This window comes from Tursiops truncatus, chromosome 7 (assembly GCF_011762595.2).
Source record: "Tursiops truncatus isolate mTurTru1 chromosome 7, mTurTru1.mat.Y, whole genome shotgun sequence".
NCBI lineage: Eukaryota > Metazoa > Chordata > Mammalia > Artiodactyla > Delphinidae > Tursiops > Tursiops truncatus.
The window spans coordinates 57,877,908-57,894,597 of record NC_047040.1 but is presented as its reverse complement, the minus strand read 5'-3'; the positions used below and the strand labels follow the sequence as shown (position 1 = coordinate 57,894,597).

Here is a 16,690-nt window from a genome sequence, read left to right as displayed (position 1 = left end):
TATGTCACATCTTTCATCTCTGTGTAGAATGCAAGTGTCTGAAACTCTAAATTCAACCAGTCACCACATCAAGACTACCTTAGAAAAGAACTAAACTCATATTTTAAAGTATCTGTAATTCTTCAGCAGCCTTTTTGCCCGAGGAACTCTGGTCTGAAGTGAAGCACGCAAAGCCTCTTCATGCCACCCCCAATGAGCAAGTGACACTAGACTCAGCATGAAGGAAAAGAAAAAAAAAGAGGAGACAAGACGGTGGAGTAGAAGGACGTGAGCTCACCCCTTCTTATGGAAACACCAAAATCACAACTAACTGCTGAATAACCACCGACCAAAAAATGCTGGAACCTATCAAAAAAAAAGACAAAGAAGAAGCCACAAGGAGAAGGTAGGAGAGGCACACCGTGATACAAACAAATCTCATACATGCCGGGTGGGCGAACCACAAACTGGAAAATAATTAACCACAGAAGTTCTCCCACAGGAGCGAAAGTTCTGAGGCCTGTATCAGGCTCCCCAGCCTGGGGGTCTGGCAATGGGAGGAGGAGACCCCAGAGAATCTGGCACTGAAAGCCAGCAGTGTGTGATCCCACAGGACTGGGGTAAACAGAAACTCCACTCTTGGAGGGTATACACAGAGTCTCGTGCACACCAGGACCCAGAAGAAAAAGCGGTAACCTCATAAGAGACTGGGCTAGACTTACCTGCTAGTATTGGAGGGTCTCCTGCGGAGGCTGTGATTCACTGCAGGGACAAGGACACTGGTGGTGGCAGTTCTGGGGAGTACTCATAGGTGTGAGCCTTCTTGGAGGCTGCCATTTTCTCACCAAGACCTGGCCCCCACCCAACAGCCTGTAAGCTCCAGTGCTGGGATGCCTCAGGCCAAACAACCAACAAACAGGGCAGGAACATAGCCCCACCCATAAGCAGACAGGCTGCTTAAAGTCTTCCTGAGTAAACAGCTGCCTGATAAACACACCCCCTGACCCAGCCCTGCTCACCAAAGGGACAAGACCCAGCTCCACCCACTAGTGGGCAGGTACCACCCCTCTCACCAGGAAGCCTGCACAAGCCTTTTAGCCTCATCCACCAGGGGGCAGACAGCAGAGCAAGAAGAACTACAACACTGCAGCCTGTGGAACGGAAACCACAATCACGGAAAGTTAGACAAAATAAGATGGTAAGGGTATATGTCCCAGATGAAGGGACAAGATAAAACCCCAGAACACCAACTAAATGAAGTGGAGATAGGCAATCTACCTGAAAAAGAATTCCTAGTAATGATAGTAAAGATGATACAAGGTCTCACAAAAAGAACGGAGGCACAGATTGAGAAGATATAAGAAAAGTTTAACAAAGACCCAGAAGAACTAAAGAACAGAGATGAACAATACAGTAACTAAAATGAAAAATATACTAGAAGAAATCAATAGCAGAATAACTGAGGGAGAAGAACAGATAAGTGAGCTGGAAGACAGAATGGTGGAAATCACTGCCACTGAACAGAAAAAAGAATGAAAAGAAATGAGGACAGTCTAAGAGACCTCTGGGACAACATTAAATGCACCAACATTTGCATTATAGGGGTCCCAGAAGAAGAGAGAGAGAGAGATGACCTGAGAAAAATTTTGAAGAGATAATAGCTGAAAACTTCCCTATCATGGGAAAGGAAACAGTCACCCAAGTCCAGAAAGCGCAGAGAGTCCCAGGCAGAATAAACCCAAGGAGGAACACACCGATACACACAGTAATCAAACTGACAAAAATTAAAGACAACAAAAAAATATTAAAAGCAACAAGGGAAAAACAACAAATCATGTACAAGGGAACTCCCATAAGGTTATCAGCTGATTTTTCAGTAGAAACTCTGCAAGCCAGAAGGGAGTGGCACAATATATTTAAAGTGATGAAAGAGAAGAATCTACAACCAAGAATAATCTAGCAAGCAAGGCTCTCATTCAGATTCGACAGAGAAATCTTTACAGACAAGCCAAAGCTAACAGAATTCAGCACAATCAGACCAGCTTTGCAAGAAACACTAAAGGAACTTACTTCTCTAGGCACAAAAGAAAAGGCCACAACTAGAAACAAAAAATTAAAATGGAAAAGTTCACCGGTAAAGGCAAACATACAGTAAAGGTAGAAAATCATCTGTACACAGATAGGACATCAAAATGACCAACTGAGAGAAGAGGAGAGAACAAATGCAGTATACTGGAAATGGATTTGAAATTAAAAGACCAACAACTTAAAACAATCTTGTTTTTATACAGACTGCTGTATCAAAACCTCATGGTAACCACAAACCAAAAATCTACAATAGATACACAAAAAAGAAAAAGTAATACAAACACAACACTAAAGTTAGTCATCAAATCACAAGAGAAGAGAACAAAAGAGGAAGGGAAGAAAAACAAAACAAATCCAAAACGATTAAGAAAATGGCACGAGGAAGACACATATCAATAATTACCTTAAACGTAAATCTATTAAATGCTCCAACCAAAAGACATAGATTGGCTGAATGGATACAGAAACAAGACCCGTATATATGCTGTCTATAAGAGAACCATTTCAGATCTAGGGACACATACAGACTGAAAGTAAGGGGATGGAGAAAGCTATTCCATGCAAATGGAAATCAAAAGAAAGCTGGAGTAGCAATTCTCATATCAGACAAAATCGACTTTAAAATAAAGAATGTTACAAGAGACAAAGAAGGACGCTACATAAAGATCAAGGGACCAATCCAAGAAGATATAACAATTGTAAATATATATGCACCAACATAGGAGCACCTCAATATATAAGGTAAATACTAAAAACCATAAAAGGAGAAATCAACAGTAACACAATAATAGTGGTGGACTTCAACACCCCACTTTCATCAATGGACAGATCATCCAGACAGAAAATCAATAAGGAAACACAGGCCTTAAATGACACATTAGACCAGATGGACTTGATATTTATAATGCGTTCTATCCAAAAGCAGCAGAATACACATTCTTCTCAAGTGCACATGGAACATTCTCCAGGACTGATTACATACTGGGCCACAAAGTGAGCCTTGGTAAATTTAAGAAAATTGAAATCATATCAAGCATCTTTTCCGATCACAGCACTATGAGATTAGAAATCAACTACAAGAAAAAAAAATGTAAAAAACACAAACGTGCAAGCTAAACAATGTGCTACTGAACAACCAATGGATCACTGAAGAAATCAAAAAATACCTAGAGACAAATGGAAATGAAAGCAGGACAATACAAAACCTATGGGACACAGCAAAAGCAGTTCTAAGAGGGAAGTTTATAGCAATACAAACTCACCTCGGGAAACAAGAAGAATCTGAAATAAACAATCTAACCTTATACCTAAAGCAACCAGACAAAGAAGAACAAACAAAACCTAAAGTTAGCAGAAGAAAGGAAATCATAAATAAACGAAATAGAAATGAAAAAAACAACAGAAAAGATCAATGAAACTCCTTTGGTTCTTTGAAAAGATAAAATTGATAAACCTTTAGCCAGACTCATCAAGAAAAAAAGGGATAGGGATCAAATCAATACAATTAGAAATGCAAAAGGAGGAGTTACAACAGACACCACAGAAATAAAAAGAGTCATAAGAGACTACTTCGAGCAACTATATGCCAATAAAATGGACAACCTGGAAGAAATGAACAAATTCTCAGAAAGGTACAATCTCCCAAGACTGAGCCAGGAAGAAATAGAAAATATGAACAGACTAATTGCAAGTACTGAAATTGAAACCGTGATTTAAAAACTCCCAACAAACAAAAGTTCAGGACCAGATGGCTTCACAGGTGAATTCTATCAAACATTTAGAGAACAGTTAACACCTATCCTTCTCAAACTCTTCCCAAAAAATTGCAGAGGAAGGAATAGTCACAAACTCATTCTATGATATGAGGCCACCATCACCCTGATACCAAAACCAGACAAAGATACCACAAAAAAAGAAAATTACAGGCCACTAGCTGATGAGGATAGACATAAAAATCCTCAACAAAATACTAGCAAACTGAAACCAACAACACATTAGAAGGATCATACACCATGATCAAGTGGGATTTATCCCAGGGATGCAAGGATTTTCAATATCTGCAAATCAATCAGTGTGATACACCACATCAACAAACTGCAGAATAAAAACCGTATGATCACCTCAATAGATGCAGAAATAGCTTTTGACAAAATTCAACACACATTTGTGATAAAAACTCTCCAGAAAATGGGCAGAGAGGGAACATACCTCAACATAATAAAGGCCATATATGACAAACCTACAGTTAACATCATTCTCAATGGTGAAAAACTGAAAGCATTTCCTCTAAGATCAGGAACAAAACAAGGATGTCCACTCTCACAACTTTTATTCAACATAGTTTTGGAAGTCCTAGCCACAGCAATCAGAGAAGAAAAAGAAAGGGAATCCAAATTGTAAAAGAAGTAAAACTGTCACTGTTTGCAGACGACATGATACTATACATAGAAAATCCTAAAGATGCTACTAGAAAGCTACTTAGGCTCATCAATGAATTCACTAAAGTTGCAGGATACAAAATAAATACACAGAAATCTGTTGCACTTCTATACACTAACAACGAAAGATCAAAAAGAGAAATAAACAATCCCATTTACCATCGCATCAAAAAGAATATCAAGGTATAAATCTACCTAGAGAGGCAAAAGATCTGTAACTCCAAAAACTGTAAGATGTTGATGAAAGAAACTGAAGATGACGCAAACAGATGGAAAGATATACCATGTTCTTGGAATGGAAGAATCAACATGATCAAAATAAGTATATTACCCAAGGCAATCTACAGATTCAGTGCAATCCCTATCAAATTACCAATGGCATTTTTTACAGAACTAGAACAAAAAAGTTTTAAATTTGTATGGAAACACAAAAGACCCCGAATAGCCAAAGCAATCTTGAGAAAGAAAAACAGAGCTGGAGGAATCAGGCTCCCTGACTTCAGACTATACTACAAAGCTACAGTCATCAAAAGAGTATGGTACTGGCACAAAAATAGAAATATAGCTCAATGGAACAGGACAGAAAGCCCAGACATAAACCCATGCACCTATGGTTAATTAATCTTCAACAAAGGAGGCAATATTATACAATGGAGAAAAGACAGTCTCTTCAATAAATGGTGCTGGGAAAACTGGACAGCTACATGTAAGAAAATGAAATTAGAACATTCTTCAACACCATACACATACACAAAAATAAACTCAAAATGGATTAAAGACATAAATTTAAGACCAGATACTATAAAACGCTTAGAGGAAAATACAGGCAGAACAGTTTCTGACATAAATCGCAGCAATATCTTTTTTGATCTGTCTTATAGAGTAATGGAAATAAAAACAAAAATAAACAAATGGGACCTAATTAAACTCAAAAGCTTTTGCACAGTAAAGGAAACCATAAACAAAACAAAAAGAGAACCTACAGAATGGGAGAAAATATTTGCAAATGATGTGACTGACAAGGGATTAATCTCCAAAATTTAAAAACAGCTCATATGGCTCAATATCAAAAAAACAAACAACGCAATCAAAAAAATGAGAAGACCTAAATAGACCTTTCTCCAGTGAAGACATACAGATGGCCAAGAGACACATGAAGAGATGCTCAACATCACTAATTATTAGAGAAATGCAAATCAAAACTACAATGAGATATCACCTCACACCATTCAGAATGCCCATCATCAAAAAGTCTACCAACAATAAGTGCTGGAGAGGGTGTGGAGAAAAGGGAACCCTCCTACACTGTTGGTGGCAATTTACATTGGTATAGCCACTATGGAGGCCAGTATGGAGGTTCCTTAAAAAACTAAAAATAGAACTACCATATAATCCTACAATCCCACTCCTGGGCATATATCTGGAGAAAAACGTGGTTTGACAGGATACATGCACCCCAATGCTCATTGCAGCACTGTTTACAATAGCCAAGACATGGAAGCAACCTAAATGTCCATCAACAAATGAATGGATAAAGAAGATGTGGTACATATATACAATGGAATATTACTCAGCCATTAAAAAGAATGAAATAATGCCATTTGTAGCAGCATGGATGGACCTGGAGATTATCATACTAAGTGAAGTAAGTCAGACAGAAAAAGACAAATATCATATGATATTTATATGTGGAATCTAAAAAAAAGGATCAGATGAACTTATTTACAAGACAGAAACAGACTCACAGACTTAGAGAACGAACTTATGTTTACGGGTGTGGGGTGCTGGGGAGGGACAGATTGGCAGTTTGGGATTGACATGTACACTGCTGTATTTAAAACAGATAACCAAGAAGGACCGACTGTATAGCACAGGGAACTCTGCTGAATACTCTGTAATAACTTAAACGGGAAAAGAATTTGAAAAAGAATAGATACATGTAAAATATACGTATGCAATATAACTGAATCACTTTGCTGTACACCTGAAACTAATACAACATTGTTGTTAATCAACTATACTCCAATATAAAATAAAAATTAAAAAAATAAAGTGTCTATAATTCATGTCTTTTACTTATTTAATCTGCCTAAGTGGCCAGGTTTCTATTATTATTATATTATATGTAATCTTGATTTTGTTTTATAGAGCTGTTTGAATTAAACATACCAAATGGAACACTGAATAATTTGAAGGGAGTAAAAGAAATACAGAGGATTTCACTGTATTCTGTGGTGCGTGAAAATGCACTGCTCTTACATAACATCTAACTGTGCCTGGGAGCTAAGAAAGAAGCAAGAGCTTTCTTTAGCACCACAATCACGCCAGGGTTCTCAACTGCATCATGCTCTCTGCTACTGGGCAAGAAACAGTCTTGACATGGATTCAGAAATCCACTTAGGGGTAATTTGTAATAACAAGATAATAATTGTTATCAATTACAATAATTTGTAATAACAAGAACAGTGGGTACCAAGTACCTACACATACCAGGAATTCAGTTTTTCTGATGCAGAACCAGAGGTTCAGAGAGATGAAGCAGTCTGCCCAAGGTCATACAAATAGCAAGCAAGTTCCTCAGGGCAAGGGCTGGTTCTTAGTTATCATCCTATCTGGAGAGCCTCAGATGTAGGATGCAATCACTGTTGGTGGGGTGCCTGTGTCTGACTTTTAATGGCAGAGGTTGTCTTATTTTGCTTAGTTTTTAAGTTGGTTTAAGAAATTAGCACTTGTGTGCTCACTCTCTCTGTTGTGTTAGGATGGGGCAGTTCTTAAAATGAGAGGTTGATCCAGGAGACAGTTAAAATTACTTTTACTCTAAGTTACATTGACAACTTACAGGGTAATCATTTTTAAAGGATGTGGTACATTTATTTTTAAAATGATGACCTCCCTGAGAGAAACAACTATCTTTCTTGTGATAGATGCTTTATCAAATCCTTGTAAGTAACAAGAGGGGGGAAAAAAAAGACTGTGTTATATAACACAGCAAAATGGGAAGACTTCCTGGGTTTTTTTTCTCCTTCTATTAAAAACAAACAAAAACAACAAAAAACAAACACCTGCCTGGAGTCTGGAGTTAGGCCCAGTTGATTTTTTTTGGATTTCACCTTGGTGAATGCTTTCACCAAAGGTATATGACACTCATGGTTTCACCTTCTGAAATGAGACTTGACAGCTGTTCGACACCACAGAGCAACGTTATATAACAAGGCAGCTCAAGAGGCAAAAAAGAAAACCACATTGAAATGAGTTTGGTGAGTGGGTTGGTGGTTAGGCAGAGTACACTTTCACCAACATAGAAAATAGTCAATGGCAAGGCCACGTGAACAATTATCATTTTGTAAATGCTCCAGATTTTTCCTACAATAAATCTCTGAACTGGACATACTTACATATCACAGGCAGTGACCTTCTAAGTGAGCATTTGTGTGGGAAAGCACTGCTCCTGCCACAGAGTCTGAATTCTTTTAGGGATGTGCCCGGAAGTCAAGTATGACCCCTCCTTCTCTTTTTTATAATGCCACCCCACAGAAACAGTTTTTAAGAAACAAAGAGTAATTTCAATGGAAAGAGTCAAATCGTTTTGAGAGTCAAAGACTTTTGACCTTATTAGCAACTCTAAAAAAAAATGTAATGCAATTCACTGTCCAACATGAGCTCTTCCTGAGCATAAATATTTTACTTTTTTTTAAACAGTGAGCCCAAGCTCGTTTTAATATCTTAGCTCCAGAGAAGGAAGCAGGCTTCTACTGTTTCACACGCCTCTTTAAAAAAAAAAAAAAAGTATCTTTAAAACAGCGTGGGTACCAAGCTATGAGTCACAATTGGTCCCATAGTCAGTACTTTCTGGTTATACAAAATTTGCTCATGAAAGCCATGTGTTAAATTAAAATTGAGAAATTACTGGAAGACACAACCAAAAAAAATTAGAGAATGTGTTTGTTTATGCAAATCCTTGAACAGCTCTACCCTTTGCTTTTTATCAATATTGACAGAAAGCATGTACAATGAACTTAGCACTAAAATGGCATCCCTAATAGGTCAATCTGTTCCTGCTTAACATACCAGAGGGATATATTTTAAAATCTCAGCCATTTCTAAAAAGTTTGCAGTTTCCTGCTTAGGAACCTAAACGGCTATTTTTGAGTCCGAACATGCACATAACTTGATATTTGCAAAAGGATGTATTTGGGGCCATTTTCCTGATAAAAATCCTGTTAGACCAGGTTGTATATCATGCAAGAAGACACTGAGGACTAGTACCGCATGGACTGTTTAGGTCCATAAATGGAAGAGGTGGTTGAGACTGGATGCACACACTGAATGGTCTCAATTTCATTTTACATCAAAGATACTGGTTGAAAGATCAAGTCTTTAATAATATGTTTAGAGAGGGAAAAGAAAACTCTATTTGGTTTACCTTGAAATATTAGCAATCTTTACACAGCCCATACATTTTGGAATGTATCCTTTATCCTCAAATAATCGGAAGTTCATAAAAATCTTTTTCACTATGGAAAAAGCAGAGCATATTGGGGGCTGGGTATTTAGCATCTGAGTAAAATTAATGCTAGTGTTAAAAATCAGGATAAATTGCAAATTTGGAATGAAATGTCTTACTACAGAGCCTGGTGCATTCTATCTGCTGAATAAATGTTGAATAAATTAATAAATAAAAGGAAGATCAGGGTTTCCAGCTTTATCATCTTTTGAAAACAGATACCCGCTAACATCAAAACTAATGCCATTTTGTCTACATTAACAATATTCATGTCTCAGGAACTTCATCATAAAGTTGTATAACTATTGGGAAGTTACTATAGAAATGCTAGTGCATCTACCCATGAAGTGTAACTGGATCTCCTTACGCACAACCTCACATTGTATGTTCTCTGAATTAGGTTGCAAAGGACTGAACTTCAAGGTCTTATATCATGCTACTAAATACAGGAAAGATCTACACACAGCTTGAATCAACACACACACACACATCTTGATGAAAAATATAGTTGGTAAAACACAGTAACACAATAATTAAGAACTACACACACACACACACACACACACAGAGTGAAAGAAAATACTCAAAAAGTGAAGAGAAGCTGCTAGTGTCAGCAGCATAACGGTCCCATGGTAGCCATCCTCCTTTCATCATGGTCAATTCATTAGCAGAGGAGAAAAGACAGAAACTATGGGAAATGCACACCATCTGCTCAATCCAGAGGCAACAGCACATGCCTCTTATAGCCAAAGCTTTTTACCAGAAACGGAAGGAGATAAGATCTAATCCTCTCACAAAATATCCCACGAAGGTAGTTAGACATATTTGCATCACAAATAAATATAACACCCAAATCATTATTAGATGAGATCTTTTAAATGTCAGTCAAGACTTTTACCACTCAGTATACACTGATCAAACAGAATACTAAATCAGCATCAGAGAAAATGGGGTTGGATTCTATCACCTTTATTAAGCTATTCCTTAAAAAAAATCTTGCTTAAAACATCTTCATTCCCTGAATAGCAAGAACATTTTAGTCCAGTCGTCCTAGTTTTAAAAAGACACACTTTAATATTGTATATTTCAAGAAATGTGCATTTCCTTTCTTATAACAAAAGGTTAAAAATAAATATTCTTACCTTGAAATTGTGAACCTTTTCATATTTTGGAATTTGCTCGTTTTCTTTCAGAGTTGCTCTTCTAACAAGTGATGTCAACTGCGAATAAGCAAAGAGTTTCAGAGGTTGCCAGATTGTCACAGACGACTTTTGAGAACCCAGTTTCATTCCCAAGGCTGCTATCAATAAATCTTGCTGACGGCCCTCTTGTTTTGATTTGTGAACTGTAGCTCTATTAGTTTTCCTACCCGACCAAGACTCTTTGGATGGCATTTTGGAATTCACAGGAAATAAAGAAAACCTATATTGATCTATGTCTGTCGATGAACTCTATTCAGCTAACAAATGAGCATTCTGCCAGCCAGCACAGAACCCTACCCTACAGAGAGCTGCAGAGAAACATCACGGAGAGGTGGAGGAGGATGATGAAGCACTTCTTAAAAAGAGGTCGACTAACCAGAAAAATTCTTCTTTCTTCCTTTTTTTTTTTTAAAGGGCTCTATATTTAAGCTTCTGAAAACTTAAGAGTCTGAACAGAAATAGAGTCGATGCTAACATACAAAACATTCAGCATTTCTCTATCCTTTTTAAAAAGCCATGCAATTTTGACAAATGACACATTTCTAAAAGCTTTTTTTTCTAGTCAATATATTAATGTCCATTCTAAATGAAAGATGCCTACATACTGCCTGCAGTCAGTTTCTAGCAACTGACACCCTGTGAAGCCCCTGGCAGAGGATGGGGGAGGGGAGGGATTTGACAAGGAAGTCTGGATTAGACTGGTCACCGTTAAGAAAGGAGATAACCAATGAAAATCAAGCAACAGTATTTAAGTACTGTATTCCTCAACTCACTGTCTGTTTCTCCCTCCTCTCATGTAAGATTTTCTTGCTGGCTCAAGGCAAAAAAAAAAATATTAGTGGGAAGACAATGAACACTGAATGAGTCATGCATCATTACAAAATGGATTTTTTTTTTAACCTATTAAAAGTAAAGGAAAATTAACACATACAACAGTAGGTTTTAAAAAGAATGCTTTGAAAAGAGTGCACCACTGCCAGGTAAATTATGAAAGGCTGATCTATAATCTACCTCTGTGCATATGGACTGAGGTTAGTTAACTAAAACCCCATTTTATTAAAGATGAGCAAAAGCTGATAAGTATTTTGATGAAAAAGAAAAGGAGTTTAACTAGTTATCATTCTATTTTCATGGAGAGCAAGAAGCATGTACATAATGCTGCCAACACCCTGGGGTGGTCAGTTCTGACTTCCTGCCGTGAGTAGTTTTGTTGTGGATCTATGCTTAAATAGGTCCAACCACTATTTTCATTCTTAGTCTCAACATTCTTCATTCAAAGAGCTTCAAGCCAGGTCACAGTGCAAGCCGGTTGGGAATAATTCCTCATGTTCACAGGTCCCAGATGTAGTGTAACTGTGCTTGTTGGACCTTAGGTGTTTGTTTGCTGATGTAGAAAGGCAGGTGCAGGGCAAGAGACTCAAATCCAGCTTCATTTAAGAGCAATACCTATACAATACTTTTTTACTAAGGTGCTATATAAGCTTAAGTTTTCTCATATTGGTTCCTTAAACACCTCCCATCTGTTTCCTCATGCTACAGTAATTAAGTTTAACCCATTATGATTCTAAGGTTACACTGTATTTAAAGAATCTAAAACTCTATATTGAAATGAATTCAGTCTATTTGCGTAGGTAATTGCAAAGATTTTATCTCAGATTTCATAATCTACAGGGGTTATGGGCCCAATGCAGATTCTCATTTAATCAGGGCATGAAGTGGTCCTTAAACCATGCTAGATATTGATGATACTGAATGACTGATTTTCTAAACACCCCCAAATATTTTGAGTATATAGTTCCAACTTTTAAAACGGTTTATTCTTTTAAAAACATTTCTAAGAAAATAGAAGGCAAAAGTTAATATATACATCTACAGATGTTTCATTTCCACAAATTTATATCCTAAAGTGATTAGTATGAGACAAAAAAAATTTTTTTTCCCAAGAAGAAATACGATGGAAAGAACTTTCCTTGCCTAACCTAAATTACTCTTCAGCTTAGACTTAGTTTGTCACATGATGACTAAAAATATAAAGGCCAGCCAACTCTTTAGTCACAAACAACCTAAAGTGAAGTTTATCTGATTCTCAGTGGGCCCAGAAAAAAACAGATTCTGAAGGCAAATTTAACAGTAATTTTTTTCTCCACAACGTTTAACACTGAATGTTAAAGTGACTAAGTTAAAGAAAACAATCACCCATGTAACCCAACTAACTTTTTTTTCCCGAGTATTTCTGATCAAGGTCCTTTATTATATATCACCCCAGTCCTTCAGCTGTAGTAACTAAAATTCAACCAAAGCATAAAAATATTCATGGTAGATTTATCCAGAAAATTCATGGCTGAGTAAAAGTGAACATTTTGTCACTGAGAGGCCAGGTCTACTGCAGACTCTGCAGAGTCATACTGTCTTTCCTGAGTAATTTTTCTACCTAAGCAAGAAATACTGGAATAATTACAACTTGGGCAACAATCTAGGGCACTAAGGAGACAGGAAACAATGGTTTAGGATGAAAAACTTCTTAGCTCCCCTCAGGTGGCTGGGGGTTTGGTCACTATTACGCCTTCCATAACTGCAGCTGCATTTCTGCATTAATTTTGAGGAGCTCTCAAGTCAGAACTGCTAACTCTCGAATTCAGAACCAGTATCAAAGTTCTGACATTCCAGACAAATGTATACCACACTTCCTTATATTTTTTCTGGCCATATCTATCTACTTAGATAGATACAGCATCTATTAATTATGCCTATCGTTCATTGATTATTAGGCACTTATGCTCTAAGCACCCAGCTAATCACTTCACATACAGAATCCCGTTAATTCCACAGAAAAATGTCTGTGAGGCATATACTATCCTCATTTTACAGCTGGAAGAACTGAGGCCTACAGAAGTTAACTTCCCAAAATTGTACAGCTGTTACATTAGGTGGTGGATAGGAGTTAGGCTCTTAAACACTATGCTATATCCACTCAGATGAGAAAATGAGAGGAAACCATGCAGTCTGAGGGTAGTCTGATTCTATTCAAGGTGGTTTCTCTAGTTATCTTCTTTCATATTGAAGAGTAGCAATAGATAGTAAGACACAGTAAGCAATGAGTAACAATGGATGGTAAGAAAAAGTAACAGGCACTAAGATATCTAGATCTCAAGTTTACCACGCAGAACCTGCAGTAGGAAATGCAGCCCTCAGGCTCCATTCAGACACGCCCTCCTTCATGATGCCTTTAACCATTTGCGGCAATTAGACGTGACCTCATCCACCTGTGAACATCGGAGTCCTTCACTTGTTCATTGATTATGAGATGTATCACCTTCTACCTCATATCACAGTTGCCTGCGTAGCTGTTTATATAGAACTGGGTCTTATACATCTTAGTATAAAGCCTGAATCTAACACAGTAGCTTGTACAAATAAAGGTTCAATAAATAAAAATAAAACCAAATGAAGGCAGCTATTTTTATTGGGGGCAGTGTGTTATAATAAAAAGTGAGATTTGAAATCACAGACACTGAAATCTGAATCCTGACCTTGGGAGATTTGTTTGTTGCCTTGGTTATTACCTCATTTACATACTACGGACAATAACGCTTATAGGTTACTACTGGGCAGTTTAGAGGGGATGATATGTAAAAGAGGAAAAGACAGTGGGCACTCAATAAATGATATTATTACAGGGCGCTGTATAGCTGCAGGTCACGCTGTGTAGTATAAGACATAGGCTCCTGTCCAAGGAGCTAGTAGACTAATCTGCTTTTGGTTTATACATACACACATGCCTAGAAATGCCTGCCCTTCCCTTTATATTATGGTCTCTACCAAATTCCCCCAATTCTAGTTCAGATCCTATCTTTTAAAAGGCCTAGAATGACACCTAATGTTAGCTGAGGGAGCAGGGTTGGGACAGGGTGAAAAGGAAAGATTATCAGCATAGGAAACCAGAAACAATGTGCAATACTTCATATCGTTGTTCTATTTCTTGGTCATATATCCTGAGATGTGTTGTATAATGGACATTTTATAGACGAAGAAACACTCACAGAATGAACTGCTCAAGGTCCCAGTCAGGAAGTGGAAATTCTGTGGTCTGAATCCCTGTCTTTTGTCCCCAAAGCCTGGCAGCTCTTTCTGCTACCTTGTAATGAGAGTAGGAGATAAACCCGAGGTGTTACAGATAGAGCCCCCTTGTGTTCTGGTTCTATAAAAGAGAAGAAAACGGCTTCAGTGGGTGGGGGTCTGAACTGGCAGGGTACATGTCCCACGAGGTCATTCTAGCTAGAAACACCAGCAGTATTTAGCTTTTTATTCTGACTGGGAATCTTTGGCCTGTCTTGGACCTGACTCTTGCCATCCTCCATATAGGTATCACTTCTGTATTGTTTGCCTGGATGAGGGTTAACTGGCCTGGAAAAAGAGATGGGGAAGGAGCAGATTCCACAACGCTCTCTGTTTCCACCTTCATCCATACCATCTGTAGTACAGAGAAGAGGACCGGGAAAATGATGGGGGGGGAGGGGTGTCGTGTGAGGAATAAGGAAAAGAAGGGGGAAATAGGTGACCTTGGAAAGGAATGCATTTGCTGTTGTTCGAATAAAGAAGTTTCCACCACTGACCCTACTACCCTGTTGTCTGTCTAGTAATAATACTGGATTTGTGCTGAGTTAGCCTCTCATTTTCACCATGTGTAGCACAACAGGATCATGGGCACCAGGGCCAGACAAAATCTAAAATCACATCCTATTGGCTGTGGTGTGTCCTTGGTCAAGCTACTAATTTGTGTGTCTCCTTATGTGTAAAATGGATTAGAAGTACTTACATTACAGAATTATTAAGAATTAAATAAGTATTTTGCATTATTCCCAGCACAGAAAGTAATCAATAAATAGAAGTTTCCCCTGCTTCCCTTCCAAGACCCCATCTTTCCAAGATCAGCGTTAGTATAACATGTGACAGTGATACACATTAAAGGCCCAAGGCCACTGTCCTAAGCAATGTGAGCTTCAGGTCAAATTGTAACTAGGTGGTTTAGGGACACACCATAGGCATCACCGTTCTGCAATTTTTAGCTTCCCCTGTCCTGGTAACCTAAACCCCTGGGCTCAAACTCTGAGTAATCCCTGTCCTCTCCTCCTTCCTGCCTCAAACCCTGCTTACAGGGAAGGGTCTTATCTACTCACTTACACTAAGGTGCAAATGACTGATTACACTTCCTTCTCTATGAATAACTGGTTTTTAATATGGGACCAAGACTTAAGTCAAAAGAATAAATCTCCAATTATTGAATGTCAGGACACACTAATAGTAAGAGTGTTCTCTAACTGGAGGGACCTCAGGCAAACAGCCACCTCCTTTGTACCATCATGATGACATCACAGACTCATGATCTCAATGCCCCAGTTAACTAAGCTAAATCAACATTCCATCCAAAAAGCACCATAAAGGATTGTTATAGCTGGCATGGCCCTGAGGCTCCGGGAGAAGAAGAGTAGCTGGATTTACTTACTACTGGGTGATCTGCGTCACTGGTTCAGGTTTAGCAAATCCTGCAATTTCTATAAAATGCTAAAATTGAGATATAAACCCAGCTCTTCCACTATCAAAATTTGTAGATCCAAGCAAATTCAGCTCACTCTAGATACACAGATTATTCATACATTTGTCCCCTGAATTATCATTTGTAACCTAGTTTCTCACCATTAGAGCCAAAAGTAGAATATATTCAAGGTACTTAACAACAATATGTCAGTTTACATTTATTAACTGACAACTACATGGCACTATACTAGTAAATGCTATACATGTATGATGTAGTTTAGTTGTTAAAACAATAGGGCCGGTGTCACTTTATAGATAAAGAAACAAAAGCTCAGAGAGATTAAGGTCACCTAACTAATACGTGGTGAGAATAGGAGCTGAACCCAGGTCTACGTGACTTCAAATTCTGTGTCTTTCCTCTAGACTCTCCTGCCCCTCATATTACCTATAGTTAACATGCAATTTTGAAAGGCTATCATTTGAATAAGTTTCTGGATCATTTATATTCTAATACCTCTCTGATCACTAGCCAATTTAGTACTGCTTATATTTAATTTATAGCATCTTCCAGATTAATCACCTCCTCAAAATTTTCAAATGCATTTTAAGTCAAACATTAGAGATTTCTATACAGAACTCTATAAATTCCTTAAGTTAACATTGGGATAAATAACTTTTTATGTTGCATAGGAAACTCTTAAATCCGGCCAGGGCTCTAAATTTTTATGCTCCTGGCATCAGTCACATCATAATTCCTAACTCAGTCTTCATTACATAGCTGCCCTAGCCTTAACGTAACGTCTCTCTAAACAGGTAACAATAAGGCACATCAATGCATTCACTTCAGTGTATAATAAATTTAAATTACTCTATATTAACACTCACACTACCAAACTCTGTACACTCTAACATGTTCCCTGACTTACATGCAATAATTATAAACA

The 16,690-nt window shown here is 37.8% G+C and overlaps 1 protein-coding gene and 1 long non-coding RNA gene across 9 annotated transcripts in view; one reads left to right on the top strand and one right to left on the bottom strand.

The window, feature by feature from the left end:
- The window catches only part of LOC109547850 (uncharacterized), a 134,507-nt gene extending 119,698 nt beyond the window's left edge, over window positions 1-14,809 (top strand). For both annotated transcript variants that reach the window (XR_002173794.3, XR_002173793.3), the window contains one exon: window positions 10,203-14,809. This is a non-coding gene — a long non-coding RNA (uncharacterized lncRNA). The remainder of the gene's footprint in view (window positions 1-10,202) is intronic.
- Window positions 1-16,690, bottom strand: part of CHN1 (chimerin 1) — a 176,367-nt gene that overhangs the window by 41,010 nt on the left and 118,667 nt on the right. For all 7 annotated transcript variants that reach the window (XM_019922598.3, XM_073807549.1, XM_073807550.1 and 4 more), the window contains one exon: window positions 10,152-10,229. In XM_019922598.3, coding sequence (XP_019778157.1) covers window positions 10,152-10,229 — 78 coding nt within the window. The remainder of the gene's footprint in view (window positions 1-10,151; window positions 10,230-16,690) is intronic.